At 32.0% G+C, this 20,333-nt stretch overlaps 1 protein-coding gene across 1 annotated transcript in view; it reads left to right on the top strand.

The window, feature by feature from the left end:
- TECRL (trans-2,3-enoyl-CoA reductase like) overlaps positions 1–20,333 on the top strand; it is a 100,409-nt gene that overhangs the window by 63,201 nt on the left and 16,875 nt on the right. Inside the window, exons 5-8 of the mRNA XM_059396500.1 lie at positions 7,636–7,751; positions 12,846–12,951; positions 14,417–14,489; positions 18,849–18,892. Coding sequence (XP_059252483.1) covers positions 7,636–7,751; positions 12,846–12,951; positions 14,417–14,489; positions 18,849–18,892 — 339 coding nt within the window. The remainder of the gene's footprint in view (positions 1–7,635; positions 7,752–12,845; positions 12,952–14,416; positions 14,490–18,848; positions 18,893–20,333) is intronic.

The raw sequence follows: 20,333 nt of genomic DNA, 5'->3' as shown, positions 1-20,333 counted from the left end.
AAAGTTCCTTGGTTGAGCTTTTCAGTATTAGTTTGTTGCATAAAAAAACCTGAGTTTAGAGTATTCTGAATCCTTGTAAAGTATAATATTTATAAAAAAGCCTGCTAATGCATGAATTATGTAAGCAAAGGGTTTAATACTTAAATGTGATATCAACAGACCTTTACTAAAGGAGATTTTGGACAAGCACTTTCTGATATCCAAAGGTTAAAATATTCATAGCCTCTGTCCATATTATGATGAAAAGGAAATTCTGTCTACAGAAGTTTTGTCATGACTAGTGACATTAATGGTGAGTTCATTAGAAATTCCAACTGCATCATTTGGATAAGCACTGAGCAGAGAAAGTAAAGTGCTAAGGTGGAATTCTAGGACAATTGTACTAGAAAATTACAGCTTATTTGAAAGGAAAATCATTTAGGTGACAAAGAGAACTCTGGAAATAGAGTGAATATTTTTAAATCAACCCTATTGTTCACACCATCTTTTGCTCCAAATGAGTCAATCCTATTAAATGCTAAAAATATACACATTACATTGCAATCATACCCACTTTATATCTACTAAATTATACAATAAAAGCAATATTTACCACTCATAACATTCTTGTACATTTATAAAATACTTCTATATAAAAGCATTATCATAGGGTTAGGTTTTCTTGGATTTCTGGGTTTTTTTTTTTTTTTGATACAATCTCTATAGCAAGGTCAAAATTAAGATTTTAAGAATATTTTTCATCAAGTAGCAGTGTGCTGTCACAGAATATTGAGAAAATATTTGCCTCATTGAACTTATTGAAAGACAGGATAGAAGGTTAGTATAATAATCCTCAATATATAGATCTTATTAATTAAAGATCCAATTCACTTTTCACCATTTTTATGTTCATTCCTGTGTGTCCTATAGTTCTATGCAATTTATACCTTGCAAAGATTCAGATATCTACTACCACAATCAGATACAGAATTGTTCATCCCCACAAAAGAACTCTTTCATATTAATCTCTGTATTTATACACTCGTTTCCATATTCCATATCCTGGGGCAACCACCAATCTGTTCTTCATTTCTCTATTTTTGTCCTGTGTCAAATGCTATAAACAAAATTAGACAGTCTTTCAATTTTTTTTTTATATTGATGTTTAATTTTCTCTAAGTGTAGTGTTTTGGGGATCCATCCTGTTTATTATATGTATCAATACTCAGTTCCTTTTATTGGTGAGTAATATTTGGTTGTAGGAATGTAGCAGTTTGTTTATCCTTCACCCCCTGACAGGCATTTGGGTTGCTTTCAGTATTTCACAATAAATAAAACTGTTATCAGTTTTGTGTAGGTATTTTATGAACATAAGTTTTCATTTATCTGGTACACACTGTTGAGTTTTAAGAGTACCTTTTACAGTCTAGATAAAGTATTTTGTCTGCTAAGTGGTTTGCAAATATTTCCTCTTAGTCTTAGCTTGTCTTTCCATTCTCTGAATAAGATTTATGGTTGTCTTTTTTTTTCTTTTCTTTTTTTTTTTGTGCAAAAAGTTTTCAAGTTTAGTGCAGTGTAAATTGCTAGTGTTTTAAGGATTTTGTCTTTGCTGCCATATGTAAAAACCCTTTGCTTTGTTCTAGATTTGGGAGTTTTCTCTTGTGTTTTCTTCTAATAGTTTAATAGTTTTTTATGTTTTACATTTTAATCAGAGTCTATTTTTATTGTAAAGAAATACCTAATTTTATCACCAAGCTTAGTATTTTCTTTCAATTTGTTTCCTGTGTTCTACAATTCTCCTGTTCTGTTTTTTTTTTTTTTTTTTTTTCCCCATTTGGAATTAGTTGTCGTGTTTTATTTTCTATTAGCCTCTTGGTTATTTTGGCTATATGTATATATATATTTTTTACCAACTGTCCTGATTACCCAAGAGATTATAACATTCATCTTTAAAATACTGAACACTAATAAAATTTGTTTAATTTAGGTTTACTGATGTGAAAATACTTCATAGATAATTGAATGACTTTATGATATTTAATCTCTTTCTAACTAACCTTCTATTGTGGTGTATTTTAGTTTTCTAGGTACTGTTAAATAAAAATCCACTATTATAAATTTATATGTCAATAATTATTTAGATTTATAATTTTTACTTTAATTTAGTTATTCCTTCTAATGCTGAGTTTATATCTGTGAGCATTATCATTCTTCATGGAGAACGACTTTAGTGATTTATTCTAGTTCTGCTGTTGATGAATTTTCTCAACTTGGTTTATCCTAACATGTATTTATTTAACTATTTGGGGAGAATGTTTTTGTGGAAAAAATAATTCCATATAAGCAGTTATATTTGTCTTCACTTTACAAAATTTCATTATTTTGATTTTTGATTCCCAAGTTCCTGTTGAAAAGTCCACTATGCTCTTTTGAAATAATGTGTCTTTTCCCTGGTTCAAATTAAATTTCTCTTTTGTTTGACACTGTTTGACTATGATGCCCATAGTTACAATTATGTTTCTATTTATCCTGCTTTGGGTTTATAGTGTTATGCTGTTTGGTATAAATATTTAATTTGAAAAATTATCATAATCACTTTAGCATCTCATTTTCCACTGTTCTCTTTGTATTCTCCTCCTGTGATTCATATTTCAATTCCATATTTTTCTTATTGGAGGTCTCAAGTATCTGCTAAAATACTCAAAACTTTTTTTATTTTTTTGAGTATATAAAAGATAATTTTTAAATGTGTCTCATAATTCTACTATGTAGATCTTCGGTTTATCTCTTTTGAATATCTCCTGTTTCTTTTGGATATGATTACAGTATCTTTACTCCTGTTATACATTTATATTTCTGACCTAGTGCAGGAACAACTTGGTGTCTTTTTTTTTTAAGATTTTATTTATTTGATAGAGAGAGAAAGAGTATAAGCAGGGGGAGTGGCAGGCAGAAGAAAAGGGAGAAGCAGGCTCCCCTCAGCAAAAGGGGACCCCTATGTGGGACTTGATCCCAGAACCCTGAGATCATGACCTGAGCCCAAGGAAGTTGCTTAACCAACTGAGCCATCCAGGCACCCATGAACATCTTGTAAAGGCAACTTGAGGCCTAGAATCATGTTACTCTGCTGTCAAACTGATTTGACAAATCTGATCATCAGTTTGACAAACTGATCATCCTCCAGGTAGACTAATGCCATTTGGTCTAGGTGTCTTAATCCAGTTGATGGCTGTAATGATTTCAGGCTGAGCTTTAGTACCTGTAAAGACAGATCTCCTTCTGCTTCATCATGCCTCTAGATCTTAACCCAAATCCTGGTGATTTTATAAGACCATATCTGTCTTTAAAAGGTGCCAACCAACAATTTTTGTCCCTCCCTTCTCAGGCACCCTCTAAAGATTTAGTCTTCTTAGGATGCTATCAGACTTCAAATCCTAGAGTCCATCACTATTCTTGAGTCCTATTTAAAAAATCCTGACCTTCTATTTCTCAATGACTCAGTAGCTCTTTGAACCCTGAAAAACATTTTGATCAAGTTTTCAAGCTGATGGTTTGAATGGTTTGAATAACAATGGTTTGAATAACCTAGAATAAAATTCTTCCTTACATGTTATGAATATAATGGTTGAATTAAAACAAAACAAAACAAAAGAAAAACTTCTTTTAATATTATATTAACTTCAGTGATTTTCATTCAGTACAAAGTGGTATCACTGCTGAGAAATTCTCTCATAATTTAAATAGCTCTCCCATCATTAGAAGATTAAGGATGGTACCACTTTATTTTATCAGTAATTTTCAACAACTCTGAAATATGCAATTTATTTTGTTTTCAACTGTCAGTTGTAATTTTAAAAAATAAGTCACCTCACACCAGTCAGAATGGCTAAAATCAACAAGTCAGGAAATGACAGATGCTGGCGAGGATGCGGAGAAAGGGGAACCCTCCTACACTGTTGGTGGGAATGCAAGCTGGTGCAGCCACTCTGGAAAACAGCATGGAGGTTCCTCAAAATGTTGAAAATAGAACTGCCCTATGACCCAGCAATTGCACTATTGGGTATTTACCCTAAAGATACAAATGTAGTGATCCAAAGGGGCACATGCACCCGAATGTTTATAGCAGCAATGTCCATAATAGCCAAACTATGGAAAGAACCTAGATGTCCATCAACAGATGAATGGATCAAGAAGATGTGGTATATATACACAATGGAATACTATGCAGCCATCAAAAGAAATGAAATCTTGCCATTTGCAACAACATGGATGGAACTAGAGCGTATCATGCTTAGCGAAATAAGTCAAGCAGAGAAAGACAACTATCATATGATCTCCCTGATATGAGGAAGTGGTGATGCAACATGGAGGCTTAAGTGGGTAGAAGAATAAATGAAACAAGATGGGATTGGGAGGGAGACAAACCATAAGTGACTCTTAATCTCACAACAAACTGAGGGTTGCCGGGGGGGAGGGGGTTTGGGAGAAGGGGGTGGGATTATGGACATTGGGGAGGGTATGTGATTTGGTGAGTGCTGTGAAGTGTGTAAACCTGGTGATTCACAGACCTGTACCCCTGGGGATAAAAATATAAAAAAATAAAAAATAAAAAATTAAAAAAAAAAAAAAAAAAAAAAATAAGTAAAGCCAACACCATCCCAATAATAATAGCACTAAGAAGTTTTCTTTTCTTCGAGAGGATGAAATGCATTAAGCTCAGTCTAAGCACAAAGATTCTAATCAGTTCTCAACAATTGTAGCTGTGTGTTTCAAATTACATTTCTAAAACATCTTATTGTCTTCTTCCTTTTTCGATTTAGACATCCCAAGTTGAATATTCCACTGAAGTTCCAAAAAAAAAAACTCAGTTACCTAGGATGCCTTGTATCCTATGCCTTCTATCAGTTTAAATTTTACATTTATTTATTTTTTTAAAAAGATTTTATTTATTTATTTGACAGAGAGAGATCACAAGCAGATGGAGAGGCAGGCAGAGAGGGAGATAGAGGGAAACAGGCTCCCTGCTGAGCAAAGAGCCCAATGCCGGACTCTCGATCCCAGGACCCAGAGATCATGACCTGAGCTGAAGGCAGCGGCTTAACCCATTGAGCCACCCAGGCGCCCTAAATTTTACATTTAAAGCAGCACATTAGTTTAGTACAGTGATCATTCTATAAAGGCAAAGCATGAAAATAATTTCAAATTAGACATAAATTGGAATTTAAAAGTAGTATAATATATATAATTATATAATTATAACTTATTTATGGTATAGCTATGTTATATATATACATATAAAAGTACATTATATATAAATTATAACTATGATTATATATTATATAATATAGATGTTATATATATTTATCTTCAAGGTAAGAAGAAAGTATATATGCTTATTTTGAATATATAACTTCTAGCAAACTTTTGGTTTATAATGGACTTCCTAGTCTTTATAAATTCATCTGATATCCTAGGGCTTATAACTGTCATATTTATTTATTTGGCTTTGGTTTTGGATTTGCTTCTTTTTAGTAGGAGAAGAATTTTTTTTTTTCAGAAGTATGTCTTATTAATATTTCTCTATCTGGTCCTTGTTTTTTATTTACTTTACAGCCATTTTCTGATTATTTTCTAAGTTTAATAAAACATTTCTTTCCCCTTTTTTTTTCCTATTTGCACCCAAATGGACCTTTTTTTTGAAAGATGTATTGTCCAAATGTTATTTCTTATCATTCTCTACTGCTTTCAGGTCAGGATATAGCCTTCATACTTTACTACTGTTTTAACCTCCATGTTTCAGCATGAATAATATTTATGATAAAATATTGGGCCTCCCTGAACATATTACTGTAAGCCAGCAGGTTCTCCTGATTTATTTTTAGGGTATGATGGAGATAAGACTGTAGTTTAATTTCCTGATCCCAAGAAACTTCATATTTGTGATAGCATTTTTATTAACTTAATAAAGAATGACATGTGGTCAAGGTTAACTATTTTTCATAACATTTTTCATTACTGATATATTACTAGAGGATTTGCTCAAAATTAACTTGACTAGAGATGGCATTGAAATAAGTATTTTTAGCTTTTTGTTGTAATAAAATAATTACTCTAATTCAGGAGTATTAACTGAACTCTATTATCAGACATGCAAAAGTGGTAAATACTTTTCTTTACCTCTGAATAGTCAGGCATATTGTATGCCATAAATTAATACAGTTTAACAGTAAAAAAGTTGCTTTGCACTGACTTAATCAGATGTTGCATGTTTACCTCATATAAAAGTCTTCCATGTGTAATGGGATGGAAAAAGTATACCTTAAGAAACCTACGTATAAAAATGTTTATACTTGGGGCACCTGGGTGGCTCAGTGGGTTAAAACCTCTGCCTTTGTCTCAGGTCATGGTCCCAGGGTCCTGGGATCAAGCCCCGCATCAGGCTCTCTGCTCCTCGGGGAGCCTGCTTTCTCTTCTCTCTCTCTGCCTGCCTCTCTGACTACTTGTGATCTCTGCCTGTCAAATAAATAAATAAAATCTTTAAAAAAATATTTATACTTGTGTGTATACATACACACAGACATAAATACATACATATATATATATATATATATATATATATATATAAAACATGCATATATATCATGTATTCTAACCATGTAGTTATACAAAGTTCTAATGGGAAATAACATAATTTCTAATCAACATGCACACCTGGATATTTGAGTAAAACGTGCAGCTTTAAGTTTTTCTTTCTTAGAAAATGAGATTTGGCAAAGACAAAGCAAAGCAGTAATGGCAGTTGAATTTATCATTGTCATGTCTGAATTCTTCCTCTTTGAACACTCAGAGATAAATTATTTTCTTTTTTCTGTATCAATTCCAGAGTGACTTTAACCTGGTTTTAGCATCAAAAGAAAACTAATAATGGACCATCATAGATTTAGAAAACTATCAGAAAGCCAGTTGCCAGAGAATCTTTATACAATCAATCTTGTTTCCAATTATCTTTCCAAATCTTAATGATTATCTCTCTATAGATCAGATATCTCTCTCCATATATAAGGTTGACTCAACTCCAGAATTCAGAAGGCAATCCTTTTAACTATCTACTTAGACTCATTAGAATTAAAGTCTAAAATTTCCAGAAGAGAAAATTAATTTTTTTCAATTTGAATCGATGTCAAATCAATTAAATTCAAGACGACCCAGCTGTGTAAATTGGGAAAAAAAAAATAAAAGTCACTGAGGCTAATTCCATTCAGTGATAAGAACAGTTCACATTGAAGATGGAGTGTAAATGGGTCTGGGGAGACACAAAGAAATATATTTACGATAGTTTGGTTGGTTAAATGAAAACCACTGTGTACAAATTATGAAGAAATAATTACATTAGTTTCATTATTTGTTTTTATTTTAAATTCACCACTTACAATTGTCCTTTCCTTAAGTCTTAGCTAGTTATTTTAAGTAAGACTCCTTGTGAATTATATTAGCACCTAGTATAATTCATTTTAAAGAACAGATAATGCTATGTGTCCCTTTTACAAGTTCATTCAGCAGGCTAAGTCTGTAGACATGCTTATTGTGTTTTTATGTAAATCTTAATAATATCTACAAAAATTTATTTTTTAATTTAAATCAGCTTCTTATTTTCAGGTATTTTTGGCTGAATACACAGGACCTCTGCTGATATATCTCCTCTTTTATTTGAGGATCCCATACATATATGACATGAAGGAGAGCTCCGGAAGATTACGCCATCCAGTGGTACAGTACGTAATATATGTAGTACCTCTAGATAAATTAATACACAGATAAAATTTTAAAGTTTGTTTATAAACCAAATTAAAGTGGGTTACATTTAAGAAAATATATTTTAAGTAACTTTAAATAATGTATACACATGAGCTTGCAAATTTATAAACAAGGAACAAGTAAGTATACCTTAAAGCATAGATAATGTTAGTTCATAATGATCACAGTGAAAGAAATCTGGATATTTAAAGTTATAAAGTTGTGAGGTCATATATAAAGGGCTTAAGATATAAAACTAAATAAAATAATAAAATATGTACTTTTCATGGGCAACATTTATAGGAAAGAAACAATGACCTAAAAAACAGGAAAAAACAGAAGAGTTTTATGTTACCTTTAGTAAGTCAAAATTCAAAATAAATTTTACTTTAAAGTAAAAAGTAAAAGTAAAGTACAGAAAAAGGTGAGGGTGATTATCCAAGCAGAATATATAACATACTGTGAGAATAATCTCTCTGTGTGTCTCTCTCTCCCTCCACCTACCAAATTGAAAAGTAAGAGAATAATTATTATTCAAGACACCACACTGAGATGTGGTGTTAGCAATTTGTTAAAAACATAAAAAAGAACCTTATTTAATGACTAAACTCTAAATAAATTAAGAAAAAATATTTAGGTCATAAGGATACTAAAAGAGAGTGATACGACTCCTAACTTTCTCATATCATATAGAGCTTTCCTTTACACTTAATTTCTGTACCACAGCTGTACTTTCTTGTCTCCGATACCTACTATGTTCCCTTTCACGCATTGACATTGACACACATTATCCCTCCTCCTTCATCCCAGTAAGCTCTTTCTTATCTCTTACATAAGCTTGAAATAGAAGTTCAGTATTTCTTACCCATGATAGCTATTCCTATTCTTCCCAATGCAAGTATGCCACTGAAATGTTCTTCCTTTCTACAATTTATTACTTTAAAATTATATGTTCACATAATCACTTGTTTGTGTATTTCCCTCTATAAAGTCCTAAAATGGATGTACTTTGGTGTCCATTTTATTTCCACTGCTTAACATTACCTGATTTACAGGAAACACTCAATAGGAATATTTTGAATGATAGATGAACCAATTGCAAACATATTTATTTCACATTGAGAAATTCTAGGTTATTAAAGAGAGGAACCTGACCTGGGTGGGAGTTCTGAGGTGGCTTTTCTAAGAAAGTGGCATTTGAATTATTTCTTTGTTTTCTGGAGCAATGAATCAGATTTTAAATAGGAAATTTCATGTGCACATGATTTATGGTACAAAGAAATTTGGTGCTTTGTAGGAGTAAAAGAAATCTAGTATGGCAGAAGCGAAGAGAGGCAAGGGAAATTGGTTCTTAGGGATGATGGTCAAGTTGTGCAGGGCCTAGTGGAACATTACCAATTTTCTCTCTAGTGAAGGGAATAAGGGAATGACCAATTTGTTTAGAAAGTCTGGGGTGCAAAGTTCAATATAAAGACAATATAAAGACAATATAAATGTACTCATATTTTAGATCAACATATTACATCTACTAGATATATAACGCATCATAAAAACAACAACAACAAAAAAAAAACTACTTATTTTCCTAGTGGCATTCTAAAGAAATTGACTGACAGTTGGTTACTATTCTTAAACACAAACACAGAATGTTTTATAACATCTCAGTGATAAAAATGTGCACTATGTTGTTCCAAAATAGCAAATATGTTAAGTTTGTAGGAAATCATTTCAGAGCAGATACACACAAACACACAAACTACTTGTGAAATTTAAGTGTCTAGCAGAGATCTATAAAATAATCACATGGTTTCTGAGGCAACCCAACTTTAAGATGAGTGACTACTATTTCTCAAAGTTAAGAAGATGAAATTTCAAATGCTGTGTCCATTTGCTCCACACTCTGTTAATTCTCCAAAATGGCTTTGAATCATTTCACAGAGTTCAAAAATATTTTTCTGCTAGCTTAGATCTACATGTGACTCAACTACCACAAAATTCTTCGGATCGCTTAGAAATTTTTGCACCCTGGAACTAAGGCAGTATTACCTATATTACCTCCATTCCCATCAAGTAATGAAAAGGGGATGCACCGTTTGGTGAAACGGATCCAGTTAAACTTGTTTGAACTTTATTCAATCAACAGTAGTTAAGATAGGGGACACATACTTGAAATTGTCAAGGTCTCTCTTGCCTTAGGGATCAAATGAAATGCTTGCACTGAGGCTGAGACCACACCTCCCTAAGGACTTCTAACTGCATCATCAGGGATGGAAGAGCAGTCCTAGAAACCTTTCCTATACATAGGACACACAGCTGGATCATCTGCCTTGACTGCAAGAAGATATGTCTATTTGGACACTTAAATTTCTGCTTAGGTCCTCCACATTATTAACCTCATACTTTCAAGCCATCCCTCTTCTCTCATACATCTTGATAAACCCCACAGTTCTCTGTGCTGCTTTCACAGAGTCCTTCCCAATTCCTGGAATTCTTCTACCTCTGCAATTCAAAGTCCGTTAATAGCAAAATCTCTTATGTCTTCAGCATTTTATTCGAACATTGTCTTCATATTCTTCCACAAGAGAAACTTGGCATAGTTCTATAAAACTGAGACAGTGTTTTTTCTTTTCTTTTCTTTCTTTTCTTTTTCTTTTCTGTTCCTTTCTTTTTTCTTTTCTCTTCTTTTCAAGATTTTATTTATTTGAGAGAACCAATGATCTGGGAGAGGAGGAGGGACCAGAGGAAAAGGGAGAAGCAGACTCCCCATTGAGCAGGGAGCCCCCTGGGCTCAATCCCAGGACTCTGAGACCATGAACTGAGTGGAAGGCAATTGCTTAATCAACAGCCACCCAGTGACCCCGAGACTGTGTTTTCTTTCACAGTACTCTTATCTTGAAACATATGTGATAAGGGATGAGTTTGTTTGTTTGTTTTAATTATAATTGGGAAAAAGAACTGGACTCAAACCTATTCATGGATATTCACCTAGTTTAGCACTGCACAGAGAAATAGTGGATATTTGAAGGGAAGTCAACCATAATTAAATGGAAATATTTGCAATGAAATCAAACATGGTGAGTTACCAACACTGTGCAAAGTAACATATCATATGGTTTCACTTATTTGTGGAGCATAAGAAATAACATGGAGGACACGGGGAGATGGAGAGGAGAAGGGAGTTGGGGAAAATGGAGGGGGAGACAAACCATGAGAGTAACATGCATCCAAAGAGAAGATAGAGCTGTATGTACTATACCAGTATAACATCAGAAAAATAGGCTAACTAATTTAATCATAGCATGAACTAAAATTTCTCGTTTAGTCCTCTGCTAAAGAGCTGGACGTAACCTCACTTTATGCTTTCTTAGAAAGAAGAAAATTTTATCATTCAAGTATATATTCCTATGAAGAACAAAAAAGGTAGGAGAGATACTGATTCCCTTATGAATCCTTTGAACCTACAATTCTCAAACTTTCCTAAATCACAACCTTTCCTTTTTCTTGTCTTCCTGTCTAGAAAGCTCTGCCCCTGGATATCCATACTTTGTTTTTGATTTCTCACAGAATTTGTCTATTATTTAGAGAAATACATACATAGAAAATGCCTCTCCCTTAATAGGTGCACACTTATTTTTTTTTTTATGAATTAGTGAGTAGTAGTAAATTCACTGATGATTTAGGCAGGTTGGTTTATGTTTATCTATTCATTTTTCCAAAAGTCACTATTATTATTAACCAGAAATCATTATTTCATTCTGTTAAAATAAAATCCCATGAATATTCAATGTTTGTACATACAGTAAATGATATGCTGATTTTTCTGTTCAAGCTTTATTGATTTAAGTGTGCAATTTTTGATCCATATTGATTTTCTTGAATAGCAACAACACTTTTTGAAATTTTATATTTTATCAAAATCAATATGGATTTTAACAAAAATATATTTTAAGCATAAGCCATAAAATATACTTCTATAAATCATATCTGACATTTACTTTTAAAGCAATTTATAGATGACAACAAGAGCTTTTCAATTGGAAAGCAGAAACAAAAAGAAACACACAAAGAGACAACGAAAATACTACAATTTGTTAGGGAGGGAAAAAACAAACATAAACTAAAGGAAACAAAAGCTGTACTGACTCCATAAATAAATATATTCAAACCTTTCAATGTATGGTTCTTGCTAAAGGACAACCAGACGATAAAAAGCTATTCTGAATACTATAAAATGTCAAATGAATTCTAAGTAGATTTTGAATATTTTTAAAACTTGTGCATCTTTTTCTCTGGCATCAGTTTGTTCCCTGTATTTATAGGTCTGATTTTGCTTTTTTGTGTGTTTATTCATTTTATTTTTTAGACTCCACATGAATGAAATCATATGCTATTTGTCTTTCTCAATCTGACTTATTTCACTTAGCATAATACCCTGTAGGTCCATCCATGTTGTCTTCAATGGCAGAGGGGAGACGATTGAGGAATCAGGAAAAATGGGTAAAGGGGAATGGGAGATACAGGCCTCCAACTACGGAGTATATACATCACAGGAGTGAAAGACACAGTATAAAGAATACAGTCAGTGATATTATAATAGCATGTGTGATGATAGATGACAGGTACAGTTGTGGGGATCATAGCATAATGTAAAACTCTTAAATCACCATGTTATACATATAAAATTAATGTAACATTGTATATCAGCTTTAGAGAAAAAACCTTGTATATTTTCTGCTTCATTTATAAGGCATTTTGTTATGAGTGCATTTATAATAATTATATATTGTTGGAGTAGATGTGAGCATACAGATGATGACTGGTATAATAAAATGTTTTGAGCATCATTAGAAGTAAATTTATAGAAACTATTGTGACAATACTGTTTTTGTGAAATAAATTTAGAAAATTCCTAGAATAAATGTATTAAAATAAGCATTCATGTTTTGATTATTAGAAACATTTCTTAATAAATATATAATATTTTAGTAAACTAACAAAAATTGTCCTGTGTCTAAGGCAAGCCAGACTTTTGGAAGGTAACTTACTATGTTCATGTTTTCCTTTCTTTCTAGCTTGGCTTGCTTCTGTCATTGTATACACTATATCCGATACCTTTTGGAAACCTTATTTGTCCATAAAGTTTCTGCAGGACATACGCCTTTGAAAAATTTGATAAAGGTGAGATTGATATGTTTGATAATTTTAATTATTATTGGGAAGTTTTGTGTATTGGGTCATCCATAAAATGGTACAATCATATTTATTTTCCTCATGCTTAGATTATTCTGTTCAACTGTGTCATCATATCTTAATCAGCTGCTCCTGAAATGCCACTTCCTGAGTGACCTGTTTCACTGGAGCAGTGTTCAATAACTCTACATTAAAGATTTGCCATGTCTTTTTGTTACAAGCCATGCATGCTCAGGCACTCTTTTTTTTTTATTTCTTTTCTTTTTTTTTTTTTTTTTTTTTTCATAGAGAGAAATCACAAGTAGATGGAGAGGCAGACAGAGAGAGAGAGAGGGGAAGCAGGCTCCCTGCTGAGCAGAGAGCCCGATGCGGGACTCGATCCCAGGACCCTGAGATCATGACCTGAGCCGAAGGCAGCGGCTCAACCCACCGAGCCACCCAGGTGCCCCGCTCAGGCACTCTTAATTTTGGAAATACTTAGCACTGAATTCAGATTCTTTACATGCTGCTTGAGGACGACAGATGTCAGACATGAACATTCCTATAAAAATACATCTGTGTGATAACATTGATGAAACAACACCGTGTATTTATGACAGCTGTCAGTGAGATGACAGTCTTTGTTCTTCCAAAAATGGTGAATTCAGGAGTTAATAACCATCCCATTAAATAGCTGTCAAGAAAATGGGAAGTTTTATGAAATATTGAAGTGGAAATATACATTGGATGACATGCTGCAATTCAATTTTCCAATTCTATTTCCAATTTGAAGTTTACTTTCCATAGGAAATATTTCCTTATTAAAAATTTCCTGTATTTTTTGGCAAATACCTGTTTCTTTCTATTGTTTTTCTATTGTTGTCATGGTAATAAAACAAAAAACTCTGAAATTCTTAGAAACCTCAAAAGTCCTTTAGACTAGCTTCTATTCTGGCACAAGATATTAAAATTTATCATATCAGTACAAGATCAGTTTTATAGTCTAGGATTTTTGGAACTAGAATGTTTCCCTTTACAGTCTGTCAAGATATGTTTTACTAATGATTAAATAATTCATTATTTTATTCACTTACTGTTGGAAAATGAGTATTAGTATATTTTATGCAATACATTATTTATTATTTTATTACTTCATCCATATTTATTGCTTTATAGTCAAAGACCATTGAAAAATATTTCTAAAATATATTGTTACATTTGCCTTATATCCTAAGTACCCATTTATATTAATAAGGGTTGAGCAAAGTAATCCCTTTCCTTAGTGATATCAAATATGTACTTGTAAAATGCTACTTTATTGGGTGAGGAGTCATTTCTTATCTTGCTTAGAGCATACCATTTTTCATACCAAAAAAAAGAAAAGCTTCAGTGTGTCGTGTAGGTGTATGGGATGATTTCAAATGATATGATAGATTATATATGTTCTCTAACTTATATTATGTTTTATTTGTAGGGCTGTGCCTTTTATTGGGGATTTACTTCTTGGATTGCCTACTACATTAATCACCCACAGTACACACCACCGTGTATGTAGGATTTCTTTCTAATGAAACAATACTGATTTGACAACATCAGAACTCTCTTCTAAACTACACAGAAATGATGAACAACCTGGCATACTTTAAAAAAGAAGCAAATAATGAAAAAATATCAATTTTAAATAGGTTCCATATCACACTGCATTACATTTTTATGTAGACTTAAAAGACCAAATTTGACTGACATGCTTTGATTTATTTTCTCTCTGTAGGAACTCTCGCAAAAATATGAGTTGATTGTAAACCTCCTAAAATGACAGATAGCAAAAATGAAAGAATGAAGATTAAGAAGAAAAATTCCATATAATCACATAATCACATAAACTCACCTATCAGGTTTTTAAAAATAGGCAATAAATATGAAATTATTATATTAAATGTAATTCAATAAGAAAAAAATAGAAGCAATTTGTTTCTGTAACATAAAGTTTATAACTTTTTTAAATGTCTTGATCATTGATTCAGGTGAAGCACTTTGGGGGAAAGCACGATGCACCAAACCTAAATCCTCAGTCCCTAAACTTGGATAGCTGTTCTCATCACAGAATTCCATTTCTTTTATTTGCTGTGCACTTTTCTCTCTTCGGTTTTTACTGCAGCCCTCAAGGCACACACAGGGCTCTAGTGCTATAGGGTTGAGGTTTCACAGGTAACCGACAATTATTTTTTCTGGTCTGTTTCTGGTGTTTATGAAATTTGAAATGGAAATAAAGGTAGTAGTCAGGGTTTATTTTAGATTTGATAAAATAAGTTAAACCATCTTAATAACTGGGCTTGAAATACCAACAATAGAATCTGTACTAAGATCAGCAAATCTAGTCGAGCATGCTAAAAGTAAATCATTGTGATGTTCAAAACTTAAATTCTTCTAAATACTAGCAACTATGAATACTGAAGGGGAAAATTACTTAATATCATACAGTTTCTAAAAATATTTTATCAGAGAGGTACCTACTAAATTTAGAATATTACAGACAGATATTTTTGCTCCATAGAATAAGAGGAGCCTCTGAAAAATACTACTACCTTCACATGTCTTTTTTTTTAATATTTTATTTATTTATTTGTCAGAGAGAGAGAATGAGCACAAGTAGGGGAGCAGCAGGCAGAGGGAGAAAGAGAAGCAGGATCCCTGCTGAACAAGGAGCCCAATGCAGGACTCAATGCTAAGACCCTGGGAGCAGGATTTGAACCAAAGGCAGATGCTTAATGGACTGAGCCACCCAGGCATCCCAGCATTCACATATGTGATGCAAACTAATAGAAGCTGATTGTTGTTAACATATGCAAAATATTTACTGAAAACTTAATGTTTGTCAATAGTTGTAAAATTTTCTATTTCTTTTATCATAAGAAATATTATTATGTAAGTGTTAATATTCTCTATTACGATTAGGAAAATGAGGACTTGAAAGTCTAATTTTATTTTTCTCAAGACTCTTAAATGCATAAAATGTAAACAGACCCCAAATTCTGTGAAAACATATGTAACATTACAATACTGATTCCAACTGGAAAGTGAAAAAAATACCATGTATAGTCCTAGTCTCAACAGATTTGACTGCATAAAATTAATAATATCTGTACATTTACACACCTTAACTTGAATATAAAACAATATATTATGTAATTCCACCACATATACCATTAAGGAAAACATTTTTCATACTTCTTGAAAATATTTTAAACTAAATAAGAAACAAATTATCATAACTGAAAACTTCCCAATGGCAGGAATATTCCATTAACTGCTAACTGGCATGCATATGTTCAGAAAACTTAATACATAAATATTAGTATCAGCAGCAATCAAAGAAAAACAACCTTTTTTTCTTGCAAAATGTAAAATATTATAAAAATTATAAAAATTATTACAGAAAGTTATGGGACACCTGGGTGGTTCAGTTGGTTGAGCCTCTGCCTTCTGCTCAGGTTGTGATCCCAGGGTCCTGGGATGTAGTCCACCTCTGCTTCCTTGCTCAGCTGGGACCCTCCTTCTCTTTCTGCTAGCCCCTACCCCTGCTGTGCTCACTCTCTCTTCCTCCCTATCTCTGACAAATAAACAAATGAAATCTTTAAAAAAATTACAGAAAGTTGTAATGATGGCTAAATTTTTTTCTAGAAAATTTGTTTCAGATTACACTCTCTGTAACTTTGCTTTTTGGAAATAAAAAGCTAAAAATATTTAAAATTGTACTTTTTGTCCCTGTACTTGTTTTTATCACATCATTATTTGTTCTCATTTAAAAATGAAAACAAGGTATGTCTTTACTGTCCTGCTATGTGAAATGTTCTGAACTTCTAAACCAGAGTTCATCCTTGTACTTGAGAGCATTCCTTGATCTCCCTGATTAAATCATTCATTTTAGCTCTCACATTAAATCCTAGAGATCTTTCTTAGTAACACTTAACAGGGTTGCAAATTTTCCTGTGTTAACTTGTGATTATTATTTGCTTCCTTGTCAGACAGTAATTTTTATTAAAATAAGAGTTGCTTTTGGCTTAGTTTATAATTGATTTTATCACAAGCACACAGTATAGTGCCTGTCCTTTTCCTAATAAGTATTATTGAATGAATGAAGTCTAGTCTAGAAATAGGCACAAATAAAAAAATACAAGTATATATATATACATATATGTATATATATATATACACACATATATATATAATTTAGCTGGAGAAGAATGTTTAATTACATGGCAAATGTTGCTTAGTTGTATGGCAAATATAATATTGAGGAATAAGTGATTATAAAAGTGTCCAACACTTTCGTGTACATAACAAATATGTATATTCCCAGGGGAAAATCTGAATTTTAACTGATTTACCATGGATAATGGGATTTTAATATATTTTATTTCCATTTACATTTTTATCTGCTTTCCAATTTTTTTCATTAATGTATTAATGTATTTTATTTCATAGTTAGATATAAACACTTTGTTAAAAAAAAAACTTCCAGGGACGCCTGGGTGGCTCAGTTGGTTGGACGACTGCTTTCGGCTCAGGTCATGATCCTGGAGTCCCGGGATCAAGTCCCGCATCGGGCTCCCAGCTCCATGGGGAGTCTGCTTCTCTCTCTGACCTTCTCCTCATTAATGCTCTCTCTCACTGTCTCTCTCTCAAGTAAATAAATAAAATCTTTAAAAAAAAAAAAAAAAAAAAAAACTTCCAATACTTCCACATATTTTAAATATGTGCATATGCATATATATATACATACATATATATGCTATATATGTATTTGTGTATATATCTCTATATCTATACATAGATACATATATAACATACATATAACATATATAACATATATCAATACATAGATACTTATATAACTTTTGACTAAATTATCCTTTAAGTTTCTAGTCCATGGAACTGGAACTTCCATAAAAGACTTATAAAGAAAGATGTTTGAAGCAGTATTACTTATCATATATAAAATTAAAGTAGCACTAATTATGCAGCAATTAGGTAATATTTAATGTTTTTAAACTTAGCCACATTATACATTACAATGAGATGTTGTCATAGCTTTTATCATGAAAGTTTAATAATATTAGAAAAGCCTTTAAATATATTCTTATAAAATATGCAAGATTTAAAATGAGACATTGCAATTTTGTAAATGTGTTTACATAAACGCAATTTATATGTACACATACGTGAAAGAAAAGGAAATGCAACTGTTAATACAGATGATGAGCTTATCAAAAAATTTATTTTTGGTACTTTTGTATATTCCACCTTCTCTGCCATGATAAAAGTAACTTTAGGACAATGTCTTAAATTCTATTTCACTCCTTATTCTATATTATTTGGGAATTTGCATAACCTATATTTTTCTTTTAAGATGAGAACATTAATACTTGCCTCATTTATTTGTTTTTAGCAGAAAAATTTAAAAATACTTAAAATATTACCTATCATAAAATATCAATGCAAAAAATAAAAGTTGTTTTTATTAGCATATTTCTTTTGTTATTAAACATTAAAAAACAAGAGCTATCATTGGGTGCCATCATATATTATGCTATATTACGGGCTGTTAAGGTAACAAATGAAAGATTAAATCTGCCTTTAAAGAGTTTAATAATAGAAATTTAAAATAGATACCTGTTGTATTTCAAATATAATTAGGTGACTTAGAAAAAAAGTGTATGTTGAAAGCAAAAATGTTTTTATCCCTTCAGATTGTATAAGTATTATCCCAAAGGGTCAATTACATACATCGGTGTACTTTGGATTAGAGGGTAGTAATACCCAATCAACATTGCTTTAGTTGTGTTTATAGTGTGGCAATCCAAAATATGAATGTTTGAATTAGATCTTCTTTTTCTACTTTCTAGCGTTTGGAAACCGGCAAGTCGCAGTATCTGCTATCAATTTTTTGGTATGTATTACTTTTATTACTTGCTATTCACGCTCTAATTGTAGTGCTATTAAGAATGCAAAACAGGGGCGCCTGGGTGTCTCAGTGGGTTAAGCCGCTGCCTTCGGCTCAGGTCATAATCTCAGGGTCCTGGGATCGAGTCCCACATCGGGCTCTCTGCTCAGCGGTAGCCTGCTTCCTCCTCTCTCTCTCTGCTTGCCTCTCTGTCTACTGTGATCTCTCTCTGTCAAATAAATAAATAAAATATTAAAAAAAAAAGAATGCACAACAAATTATATTTGAGGATTTCACATGTAGAAAATATGATCTCTTTTTGTATTATATACTTCATGATATTAAGTGGAGTAAGTCAAATGATTACCCTGAATCAAGCCATTAGCTCTCTAAATTTTTTTTAGCTCACTAAATCTCTTAATCAAAATGTTCTACTCATCTATGAAGGATGATTAGAATAATTGGGAATCTAGTAGAATTTGAAAAAAATCCTACTTAGTAATTCTTCCTATTGTCTATACACTTACAAACCTCTAAGAACAAAAGTATTTCGAGCCTAACAGATGGACATCTAAAAAGCCCCTTGGCATAATGTTAATTTAACTTATTCTGAATGAAAACAGTCTGCTTTTTTGGATGAAATGTCTTTTCTAAGCGTTCTCAATCCAGTTATTTAGATCATTCTATTTAGCTTTACATATGCATTGTTGGAATTGGGAACATATCAATCTGAATACAAAAGATTATTATTTCCAAAATGCACTATTTCATTAAACACAGATTTTCCTTCTTACCCCATAAAATTCCACTATATAACCTATGCTTCTATTCTTTATTTATGTTCTTCTTCATTGTCCTTGATAGATTAACTCCCATGATTCCTGGTCCCTGATGTATTGATAAATTCCCTTGATTTATATATAAGTCTATATCCTTTGTGAAGCTGGTATTGCATAACTTATACCCCACCATTTCAAACAAGGCACAGATCACACCACTTTGTTAAAAGTTCTCATGCTTATGTGTGTGTGTGTGTATTTTAATTAATACTTTAGTTAATAACATCTTCTACTTATTGGCTGTGGCAGGGGCAGGTCCTTCTTTAATATTTTAAACACCTAGTTTTGTGCATAACAGAAATACTCCTTGCTTGAATGAAGAACAAAAATCATTTCTTTATTCATAATTTCTTAATTCATAATTCTTAATTTCTTGTCAATATATCATCACATTTTAACATTCTACATGTGTATATTGCTCATAATTAGCAAGGTTTCAGTTTGTTTATTTTGATGTCTTTTTTGTTGATCCTCTTGTATCAAGTCAAATGATCTCTATATAGTAAGTACTCAGTAAATTTGAGCCATTGGAAGAATTAATTAGTGGGTAAAAAAGCAATAACCACATATTTGGTTTTTTTAAAAATATATTTTAGATTCATATCTGT

The sequence above is a fragment of the Mustela nigripes genome, chromosome 1, assembly GCF_022355385.1.
Source record: "Mustela nigripes isolate SB6536 chromosome 1, MUSNIG.SB6536, whole genome shotgun sequence".
In the NCBI taxonomy this organism is placed as follows: domain Eukaryota; kingdom Metazoa; phylum Chordata; class Mammalia; order Carnivora; family Mustelidae; genus Mustela; species Mustela nigripes.
The sequence above is the reverse complement of the archived record's forward strand: the minus strand, read 5'-3'. Positions and strand labels throughout refer to the sequence as shown.